Source organism: Pseudorca crassidens, chromosome 14 (assembly GCF_039906515.1).
Source record: "Pseudorca crassidens isolate mPseCra1 chromosome 14, mPseCra1.hap1, whole genome shotgun sequence".
In the NCBI taxonomy this organism is placed as follows: Eukaryota; Metazoa; Chordata; class Mammalia; order Artiodactyla; family Delphinidae; genus Pseudorca; species Pseudorca crassidens.
This window is the reverse complement of record NC_090309.1, coordinates 71102556-71113988: the sequence shown is the minus strand read 5'-3', so window position 1 is coordinate 71113988 and position 11433 is coordinate 71102556. Positions and strand designations below refer to the sequence as shown.

At 46.0% G+C, this 11433-nt stretch overlaps 1 protein-coding gene across 1 annotated transcript; it reads left to right on the top strand.

The window, feature by feature from the left end:
- Window positions 1-8877: 8877 nt before the first annotated feature.
- Window positions 8878-10412, top strand: DNAJC5G (DnaJ heat shock protein family (Hsp40) member C5 gamma). Its single transcript, XM_067703866.1, has 4 exons — window positions 8878-8990; window positions 9295-9508; window positions 9746-9893; window positions 10357-10412. Exons 1-4 carry the CDS (start codon window positions 8878-8880, stop codon window positions 10410-10412), a joined length of 531 nt encoding a protein of 176 aa, XP_067559967.1.
- The last annotated feature ends 1021 nt before the right edge of the window (window positions 10413-11433 follow it).

Below are 11433 nucleotides of genomic sequence, written 5' to 3'. Positions count from 1 at the left end.
TGAAACAGACAGCTTGCACCTGTTTCTCAAAGAACCATCAAGGCCCTATGAAAATCTTTGCAAAGGGTCCTCTTGAATTCCAGGTCTGAGGAAGGCATTCTGCATCTGGACAGGAGCTAGGAAAACTGTGCAGGAGTTAGAAGGACAGCTGAGGGCTGGTGCCCTGTATGGAACTCTAGTCTTCATTCAACATTTACTGAACACTTATTCCTGCCATGTGCCCTGCTATCCTAGCTGCGGATTCCTGGTGAACAAGATAGACGTGTTCTCTCCCATCCTGGCTTTAACTTGATTGCAAGAGATTTCTATTCTGCAGACTTTGGTTACTGATTTACCCACATGCTCTTACGCCTTCCTCAGATACCAATTTTCCCTAAGGTGAGTCCTTAGTCTACTCTTAGTTGTGGAGGCAGGAAGGCCTGATGTTCCCGAGAGGACAGGTCAGTGCCAGCTTCCAGAGCAGAAGGCAACAGAGCAGCTTAGAAGGAGGCTTCAGGGAGACCCAGGCTGGAACAGTTCATATTGAGAGAGAAGGAGAGCAAAGCCCAGTGCTGAGGTCAGGATTTAGGCTGGGCCAGGGATCTCAGGCAAGATTTGGAATCCAAGGCTGTGGGCAAGGGTTAACACTTGAAAGGGCCAAGCTAAGCTGAAGGGTATGCACACAGGTGTTACCCCTAGAAAGCCTTTCCTGACCCCTCCCACCCCTGGGTGGGTTATGTGCCCTTCCCTGGTGATCTCAAGGCCCACTGTGCCTCGGTGATGTTAGCACTCACCACGTTTTAACAAAATTGTTTACTTGTCAGTCTCTTCACTAGAGTACAAGCTCTCTGAAGACAGATGTTGTCTTTCTCAACACTGTGTCCCCAGCACACCATAGTGCCTGATACATAGTCCTCGATAAAGCCATCCCAGAAAGGGGGAGCTGATTGTCAGAGTGGAAGCAGGATGGAGGAAGCAGGATTTTAGTTGGAGATACGGAAGATGAGGGAAGGCTGCAGCTTACGTGTCACATCCTCAGAGAAGCCTTCCTGACCCCCCAAATCAGCCTAGTGCATGTTATGCATTCTCATTGCACACTTCTTTTCCTGCCTTAGCACTTATCCTACTGTAATTAAATTGTTATTTGGAGATTATTTCTTTTTTCACTTGGCTTCCAGGATACCATAATCTAGTTTTCCTCCTATTTCACTGACTGCTTATTTTCGGTCTCCTTTGCTGGTTCCTCCACATCTTCCCAACCTTTTAACACTGGAATATCCCAGGACTTGGTCACCCTCTTCTCTTACCTTCCTACACTTAGTCCCATGGAGATATCATCCAGTCTCAAGGCTTTAAATACTACCTAGAAACAGCAAGAAGCAATGATTATTGAAGCTGGGTGATGGGTACATGGAGAATCATTGTACTATTCTGTTTCTATATGTGTTTGAAAGTTTCTATTAAAAAAAGAAACTTAAAAAATAAATGGCAGCTCATATGATGATTCCCAGATCTCTCACTTGAACTCTGAACTCATGTACCCAAATGTCAGCTTGACCTCTCCTCTTTAATGTCTAATAGGCATCTCAAGCTTCATCAAAAACTGAGCTCCTGATCGCCACCCTTTATCCCAAACCTTCTCTTCCAGCAGTCCTCCCATGTCAGAACATGCGAACTCCATCTTTCCACTTGCTCAGACCGGAAGCCTTAGAGTCATCCTTGACTTCTCTATTTTTACCCCACATCCAATCTGTCAACAAATCCTGCTCCCATCCTTGTCTAAACCACCATCGTCTGCCTTCTTGATTACTTCAGTAGCCTCCTAGGTTGTCTTCCTTTTTCTACCTTTGTTGCCCTATAGTCTATCCTCAATCCGGACTAGGCAACTAGGCCAGATTTCATCAGTCTCTGTCTCAGTATCAGCCAAAGGCCTTCCACTGGCCTGCAAAGCCCTATGCAATCTAACCCTCTCTGATCTCATTTCATGCTACTCCCACCTCACTCCCCAGCCACTCTGGCCTTTGTGCAAGTGGGTCCTATGACATACCCGGTGTGTTCCACCCCAGGGCCTTTGCATTTACTTACCTCTTTACCTATAATACACTCTGCCAGATGTCTTCAAGACTCACCTGAGCATCTGCTTCAGGTCTTGAATCAAATATCACTTTTACAGGGACTTCCCTGGTAGTCCAGTGGTTAAGAATCTGCCTTCCAATGCAGGGGACATGGGTTTGATCCCTGGTCAGGGAACTAAGATCCCACATGCCACAGGGCAACTAAGCCCGTGTTCCGCAACTACTGAGCACACGGGCCACAACTAGAAAGCCTGTGAACCACAACTAAAAAGCCGGTGAACCACAACTAGAGAGAGAAGCCCGCGCACCGCAATGGGCGCAACTAAGACCCGATGCAGCCAAAAATAAATAAATAAATAATACAAAATATACATATATATATATATCACTTGTACAGGCCCTCTCTGCTTATCCTTTTAAAAAGTGCAGTCTTCCCTCAAATTTTTTCCATCTCCATCCCTGCTTTATGCTTCTCCATAGCAACTATTACCACCTAACATACTGAATATTTTACTTATCTTGTTTACTGTCTATCTCCTCTCACCAGAATTTAAGCTACATGATGGCAGAAGTTTTTGTCTGTTCTGTATGTTGCTATATCCCCAGTACCTAGAACAGAATCTGGCAGAGGATAGCACCTAATAAATATTTGTTGAAGGTATAAATGAATGTCTATCTTCCACATTAAGCTATAATCTATGAGAGCCGATTATCACTGTATCCGAAGTACTAGGCATAGAGGAACGATTAATAGATGTTTGTTGAGTAAGTGAACTGATTAATTAAAAGGACAGTTCATGAGGGGAACTGGTGTGAGAGCAATGGTATAGAGGTGAGAAAGAACAGGAATATTTAGGAGGAAAAAAAGACTGATGGTTATGGAAGGTTTACTTCAGGGCAATAGCAGACAATGCATTTGGAGGGATAACACGGTGTCAGATTGTAGATTTCATTGCCATATTTTAAGGGTTGTTTTGCACTCCATAGGCTATGAGCAAAGGAGTGGTAACGATGGTAACATTGCTTTGCTCTAGGAACACTGATCTGGTAACCAGTATCCAGGATGAGACTGGCAGTAGGGAGAACAGTTAGAAGGCTAGGACAACAGTCAGTGTGACATGGAAATCCTTTAACTGAGGCGCTTCAAAGCTGTGGGAGCTGAAAAGAAGGGGACGATGAAAGAACAATTTTGAAAAAAGAAATTCGTAAGATTTTTTGGCCTGAATTTGGGGGAAATAATGGTCCACAGCCCGCTGATGTTTGGGTTTTGAGCAGCATTATCTTGGAAAGAGTCATAACATTAACGTAAATAGAAAAAGCAAGAGGAACAGCCAGTCTGGGGGCAAGGTCATAAGCTCAGATTTCAGAGTGTGGTTTTGAGGCAATGGGAGACTGGCATGTGGATGACACTAAGCTGAGCTAAAGCAGAGTAGTGCCCGCTGAAGCCACGCCCATAGACTGCATCTCTGAAGTAGAGAGGAGAGAGCAGAAGCAGGAGCTTAAAGACCAAGCCATATAGAATATCCACAAAGAGGAAATGAAAGAAGGGAGAGGAGCCAGCAAGGGACAGGAAACTTATCAGAGATGTAGGAGGAGACATAGAATAATGCAGAGCCCCAGAATTGAAAAGACATGAAGTTGGTGGAGCTGAACAGAAAGGAGAGGAGAGATTTAAGGCCCAAAGTCTCTTCCCAAAGCAGAGCCTGATAGTTTTCACTTCATTCAGTCATACTGCCTGAGATTCTGCCAGTTATTCCTTTTGTGTTGGTTAAGAATTAAGAGGGTGAAGTATTAATAGTTGTTCTCACTATAAGCAGAATTATAGGGTTTTAATTAGATTGCTTTCCACCTAACCCATAGGGATGAGATAATTTTATGGAGGTAATCATTTTTATTAGAAATGTTTAAAGGAGAGGAAGTGAGAGAGGTAATGTTGGAGTTTTGACTGCTTGGGGAACACTGTGGCTATTTTGGAGGGCAGAGGGCACTGGGTAGAGGAATGAGAAAATAGGGTTCCAAGGGGCTGAGAAAAGAATGTAGAAAGGGGATGGAAGGATTCCAATGACAATTTCCAAATCTTCTTAGAGGGAGGACCCTGATTTACCCCCTTCCTCCCAGAGACAGAAGGAAAGCAATTTCTCTCTTCACAAAATTGGGAGGAGACAGGATAGAAAGAATGATGATGATGGTGATGATGACAATGACATAGCATTTACCACATGCCAAGCACTGTTCAGATTAAATATTTAATCCTCTTAACAACCCTAAGAGGCAGAGACTATTATCTCCATTTTACAGGTAAGGCAGGTGTGCCCTGTTAGCCTGCCCTTAGGTCTGCAGAGTCTGGGGTTGCAGGGCAGAGAGGACAGGAGTATAAAGCAGCTTCTCTAACTGGAAACCCTCTACCTCCCACCACGAGACGTCTGCCCTGGGGAGGACAGGCAAACAAACGGGGCCAGAGGTATTTTTAGTCACATGTAGTATGTATGCCTTCAGCTGGGGGGAGGGAAAGCAGGATATTACCTGACATCACCATGAAAGGAGGTGAATATCAACTACAGATTTGGTCTGTTTCTACACTTAGATTTTAAAGTGGAAAGGGAGCTGGTGTGTATGAGGAGCAGACACAGTATGGACACTGAACTTGGAGTCAGAAGACAGGTCTGGACCTCACAGGTTGACCTTGGGCAGGTTAATCCCTTTCTCTAGGCCACACTTTTCTCAATTACAAAAGGAAGGCATTGTATGAGAGTTGTTTCTGAGGTCCCTTCCAGCTCAAAATCTGTACGATTCTAGAACCTGGGGGTTGGGTGTGACAAATTATGATCTCTCTCTCCCACTACATATGTTGGAGAGCGTGATATTTTGGGTATAAATATACCAATGTCTGTCGTCTGTATGTGTATATTCCAGCTATATGACTAAAACTTTAGTTGTTTGTGGATAAATAAGGGATGCTTCTTGGTTTTCTCCAGGAAAGACCAAATGGCTCTGTGACACAGTAAACTTCTAAGATCACTGACTCAACATATGATGGGAGGGCAAATGATTCCAGAAAAGGTTTGAGTCTGTCATCATTCTTTAGCATGGTTTTTTCAAATTTTTTCCATTTTTTTTTTTTTACAACCAAATTTAATTTAGTCTTGACCTCAACCCTGTGAAACAGCACAGGATTTTACAGAAGAGGGAAGAGACTCAGAGATTAAGTGACTTGTCCAAGATCACACAGCCTGTTAGAGCCAGAGCCAAAACAAAGATCTAGGGCTTCTGACTCCTGGCTTGTACGTTCTTCCTAGTTGTGTGCATGGAAAATGGAGTCAAAAAGGGTCTGCTTCTAGGTAAAGGCCAAGTGGAGGCCCCTGGCCAGAGGATGCCAGCTGACCTGCTTGCTCTATTCCCATCTCTGCAGCTGCTGGCTGCAGTGTCAGCTCATTCAGAGCGGAGGCGCAGAAGGCTTAAAGATAATGGCTATTTCAAGAGCCACTATGATTAGAATTAATTAGAATGTCAGAGGGCAGTGATAAGAAGTAATAACATTCTGGAGCCTCTGGCAAGATGTGAAAGCTGTTTACTAACTCTTCTCAGAGCCTAATTTGCCGTCTTTCTTGGGCTCATTTCTATAAAGCAGGGATGGGCTCATACCACCTCCCAGGGCTGTTGTGAGGATCAAAGGAGACAATGAGGTAAAAGTGCTTCAGAAAAGGTACACAAAAGCATGCTTGTTCATTCAACTTAACCAACATTTATTGAGTACCTACAATATTCCAGATACTGTGTTAGGAACTGGAGGAAAACTAAGACAAACAAGAAACAAGGAGCCCAGAATCGCCCTTACTATCTCTCCTAGTGCCTTCTGTCTCTTCTTGTCTCAGATCATATGAGGAAAAGTGGGCTTTGCAGTCCTGTCCAATTCCCCAGCTATCTGCTTCTGTCCCAGGCAATTCTTGCTATGGCCCAAACTCTGGGCCTCCACTGGACCAGCAGAGGGCTCCCTCTGCTATAGTTCATTCAGCAAATCATTAATTCACTTATCATAAGCCAGGCATGGTTCTAGGTGCTGGGGATACAATGGTGAGCAAACATACAAGGTCCCTGCCCTCATGGAGTTCACTGTCTACCGGTGAAGGCAGACCTTAAACAAATCAACGTGAGATAAATATATATTCACAAATCAGGGTGAGGGTGTTAACGAAATGGGGAGAGAGAAGTGGAACTCAATTTAGAAGGACTCTCCGAGGAAGCACAAAGCTGAGAGCCACAAAGGATGAGAAGTCAGCTACGCACGCACGTAGCCTGGGGAGGAGCCCTCCAGGCAGAGGAGTGGAAGGGAACACGGTGTCTTCAAAGAACTGACAGAAAAGCAGTGCAGCAGAGACCAGAGCACGCAAGACAGTGGTACTCCGTAGAGCTGGAGTGAGAGGCAGGGGCCGGACCACACCGGGCCTGTAGACTGAGGTGAGACGTTCCCTGTAAATGCACTGCACTTCCAGTGCCTTCTGTTCTCTTCCCAGTGCTGGTAAAGAAATGACTCGGGCTGTTCTAGTTCTGTCCTTCCATGATGGTGACGAAAGGCTGGAGGTTAGTTAGAGAAATCTGGCATAGTACAAACCATCAAAAAATTGTTAGCTTTACCTCCTTTACTTTAGGCGACTAACCTCTAAACTCATCTAACCCAGAACCTATGCACTCAGTGAGGGATACCAAAGATTTTCATCCCCACCCCTACACTGATCACGGATCTACAGAAATAAACTAATTCAGTGGTCGTTGTGCCTGTTGCACATGGACTCTTTAGTTTGCTCAGATGGCTCACATCTTTGGGGTGCAGTATTTACAACTTAAAACCTAGAAGGGAAGGTAAATGTACACAGGTAACAGTAATAAAAGGAAGAGATAATAAGTCACAAGACAGGTAACAGAGAGATAGGTCTGAAACAATAAAGTTCTTTCAATTCCATGTTATAGGAGCCATTGAGTGCTCCTTTGTTACGAAAACCAACATCATGAAGTGGTAAATTATAAGGGATGCAAACCTGTAGGAGATCACAGGAATTAAGTAGAAATAGGTGCTCTTATGCCCTGCAAGTAGCATGTAAATTAGGGAGGTAAATTGGTACTTTTGGTAACTTTCTGGAAAGAAAGTTAGCCATGTGGATCAAAAGCCTCAAAAAAATTCGCTTTGACCCAATAATTCCACTTCCAGGAATCTACTCTAAAGAAAAAAAAAGATTTATTTGTAGATTTAAAGATAAGAATTTTCATAATAAGGTCATCATACTATCAAATGATTATAAACAATTATCCAATCTGGATTATATAATTATATTATGGTACATCCTCGTGATGTAATAGTATTTAAAGAAAGTTTCTGAAGAACAGTAATGACTTTTGGAAATGTTCAAGACATCAATTTAAAGGAACATGCCATCTTAATTACAATATGATAGGATAACTGCTTTTACAGAGGAAGGTGAGAACAATTGAGGGAATGAAGGAAAGTTTCCTAGGAATACTTACATTCGATGTAGGTCTTAAAGCATGTGTAGGAGTTTCCCGGCAGAAAGGAAAAAAAGGACCAAGTGGAGACCCCTAAATTCCGTAAAAGAAGGCTGAGAAGGTAATATACCTCTTGAGAAAGGTTTGTAGCAAACATACCTCTCGTACAGCCACGGTCTGCAAGCGCCGTTATCTTTCCTTAGGTGAGTTGGTGAGCCACGTCCCTGATCGAATGAGTCCCCTCCCACCCGAGAAGGGACGGCCCTGCAGGCTGCATCCGCGGGTGCGGTTGGAACCCACACTCCGCAGCCCTTGGCCGCTGCTGCCAGGCAGATCCCTACGCTCAGGCTCCCCGCGAGAGAAATAAGTCCCTCCCAGACCTACCTGCAGCGCCAAAAAGGGACCCCTAGTGTTGACGCAGCGCGCAGGCGCAGTCGGCCACTGGCCCGCTGCCGTGTGAAGTTTCACACCTTGATGGAGGTTGCGTGAGGCCTCCCCGGCTGAAGAGAGCGACTCCGAGGTAGACGCCAGGCTGGGTGGGGGTGGGGGGTCCACACAGAGCCAGAGGGGACTTGGGGAACCAGAGCGTTCCCTCTGAGCTTGTTGCCTTGGTTCTCCCAAGCCGCAGCCTCCCAAGCGCTCCCCCGGCCCTCTGGGGTCCTGCTCGCTGCTACCTCTCTGGTCTGCCCCACAGCTCCTCCTTTATCCCTTGATTCACCCCTCTGTTCTCCCTGAGGGACAGAGGTGGGAGGGTTTGAGCGGGGAGGTTAGGAGGAAGAAAGCGTCTGGCCTAGGTGCAAGCACTGCCTCCCGGCCTGGCTTTTGGACGCCTGACTTCTCTTAGGCAGCGCAGGGTTTCGTCTGACTTGCTTCTCCCTTGGGAATTGGGGATCGCCATGATTCCGCACCCAAGCTGTTCAGGGGCTGGGGCCCTGCTGGTCTTTCAAACCCAGTAATGAGCTTGGACAGGCTCGGGGCTGTTTACTTAAGGTACCAGTAGCTCTGGACAAAATCGATCTTTATGCAGGGTTTAGACCTCCTTTGGCTTTACCTCTGTAGAACGTGGGGTGTCTGGAGGTCTGTGCATCTGAAGGACACTGGGAAATGTGAGGAGAAGATGTTTCCTCTTTAAAATTCGAAGATCTTGTCACCTGCACTCTCCTGCTAGTCACAGATGCCAGTCACTGTTGTCTTATACTTGTCCCATTGTAGCCACTTACCTGCCTCGCCCCTGAAGGCGATGAGCTTCCTGTCACTGGAAGTTCGCTTCTCTGTGGCCTCACCTGTGGAAGTTCTCACAAATGCTGCTTCTCCTCTGACCCAGATCATGGCTCACGTGGACAAAGCAGCCCGCCCGTTGTCCAAAACTGGATCAACCCTCTATGCAGTGCTGGAACTTAAGAAGGGTGCTTCACCTGAAGACGTCAAAAAGGCCTACAGGTTCAGACATCAGCCCCTTATTGAATCCTGCAATTCTCCCCCTTGAACCCTTTTCCCTCTACCTTGCTTTCTGACCCATTTTTAAATCCCCAAGCCTTCACTTTGGGACCAGGTGGGGCCATCATCCTCTTCAGTGTGACACGAGAAGGAATGTGGACTTGGGCTGCATGCCTCCATCCTTTGTACCACATCTCATGCATTGTTTTTTCACCATCTAGAGACCTATCCCTGTCATTTACCCTAACCCTCCCTCCCCAGCCATTCCCATCCTCTCCCCACCCTCCTTTGGGTATTGCTTGGGTAGGAGACTGGCCTTGAAGTATCATCCAGACAAGAATCCAGGGGACCCTCAAGCAGCAGAAATATTCAAGGAGATCAACACAGCCCACTCCGTACTGAGTGACCCTAAGAAGCGGCAAATTTACGACCGGCATGGCTCATTGGGAATATATATATACGACCACTTTGGCGAAGAAGGCGTCACATACTATTTTACGCTGAATAGCTGTTGGTTCAAGGTACACAATTCTTCCTAGTCTCTTAAGAATAAGGAAGCAGGGGCAACCCTCCTCTATTAGGACAGCTAATCCCCCTCTCCTAGGACACGTGCTTCTGTTGTCTCATATAGCAGGTGCTGGAAGGATTGAGGGAGGGGAGCTTGAATGGAAATACACAAGAACTGCCGGACTGAAGCCATTCTTTCCCACCTTTTAGACGCTTGTGCCGGATTGAAGCCATTCTTTCCCACCTTTTAGATGCTTGTCCTCCTGTGTGCTCTGCTTACCTGTTGCTGTTGCTGCTGCTGCTGCTGCTGCTTTTGCTGTGGAACACTTAAGCCACCACCCGAGGAAGCAGCTAAGAAAAAATATGAGCCGAATGTCCAGAATCAGCCTCCAAGGCCAGGTGAGAACCACAGGCAGGGACTGGGATGAGAGCTGGAATAGGGGTGCAGGAAATGGTTGGGGGTGAAACTGTGAACTCCCAACTATGGGAGTCTCAAGTCAGTATTGGGGCAAAGTGAAGAAAGAGAAGGGGATACACTTGGTTTCTGAGTTTGTTTATGCCACACACTGACAGTTTGAATGTGATGTTGGCCTCCTATGACTGTTAAGCTTAACGAATGGGGTGGAAGTTAAGGAAAAGAATGGGGTGGGGGACTGTGCCTAGAAAAGGCAGTAGTCGAAGACAAGTTAGAGGACGCAGTTCTTTGCATTTACTCGAGAGAAAGGTAAAGTGCCTGAGATTATCCCCCTTATTCACACCAGTGCCACCTAGTGATGTGAGTGCATAACTGCAAGGTAACCATTTTTTCACTAGTGGACTAAAAACTTGTTACTAAATACGTGTTTTTCAAATTCCATCACAGGACACAGAGAACATTTTAGAAGAGGGGAAGATAATTCTAGTGATGATAATTATTAAAAGATGAAGAAGAGTGAGGTATGAAAACTGAAATGCAGCAATAATTAAAGGGTAAGAAAGAGAAGGTTAGACACTAACTTCAGATGAGTCATTAGTGGAAAGTTTATATCTTTATAGTATGGACTACAGGTATTTGTATCCTTACCTATAGGGGGTTGGCTTTAAATTCTGGGTGATCATTCCTTCTGGTTAATAAGATGCCATCTTCTTCTGCCCTTAGGTGCTGACCCAGTGATGGTGCCTTCTGCTGCCCAGTCCGCTGGACTCGGTGAAGAGAAGAGCAAGTAGCCCTGTCCTGACATTGACCCTGATTTTCCCCTCTACTTGTAAGACTCCCATCTTCAGAAGCATCGATGGCATCCATCCCAGTGAGGATGCCATCTTTGTACTTGATGGTATAACTGACCCTGGCCATACAGGGTCACCCAGCTATTCTTCTTTTTAGCTGCAGTCCCAATTTTAGTCTGTTAGAGAGCAGCCCTCGTATCCCTACCCTTGTGAGGTCTTAGGCAGTGATGACAGTCTTTTCCTGAGCGTTCTTTTTCCTGTGCTTTTCTTGGGATTTGAGCCAATGTCAGCTGGTAGGGTCAGCCACTTGCGATATCTCTATCAGGATCCCGATAGCCAAGCTGGATGGATCCTGTCCTGGAGCTGCCAAAGCAGCTAACCCTTCTTTGTTGCAGTTCTGTGTACCAAGAACTCTGAGTGTCAGCCACGTTCCTAAGCGAGTACACCTTTCTGGGGGCTGGTCTCATCTTCTTCGGTGCCCATGCCTTTGGCATTGCCAGCCTCATTCCATACCACATGAGACAACTCAGGAAAAATATCAATCCATTTGAGGCTTAGGGGTAGTTATCTCACCTTTGGATTCTTCCTGGACTGCGGCTGCCAGCATAGCAACCATGAGCAGGGCGCCTGTGGGTTGACTGAAGTTCACACCTCAGTGCCTGCCTGCCTCCGTCCTTTTGACCACGTCTTATGCAAGCTCATCCCTATATGTTTTGTTCTTAAAACTGGGGCA

What these genes read in the sequence shown, in the direction of transcription:
- DNAJC5G (XM_067703866.1), top strand. Translation starts at nt 8,878, where the DNA reads ATGGCTCACGTGGACAAAGCAGCCCGCCCGTTGTCCAAAACTGGATCA. An exon ending in TGAATAGCTGTTGGTTCAAG is followed by an intron (nt 9,509 to 9,745) that starts GTACACAATTCT and finishes CCCACCTTTTAG; the next exon opens with ATGCTTGTCCTCCTGTGTGC. An exon ending in GAATCAGCCTCCAAGGCCAG is followed by an intron (nt 9,894 to 10,356) that starts GTGAGAACCACA and finishes ATTCCATCACAG; the next exon opens with GACACAGAGAACATTTTAGA.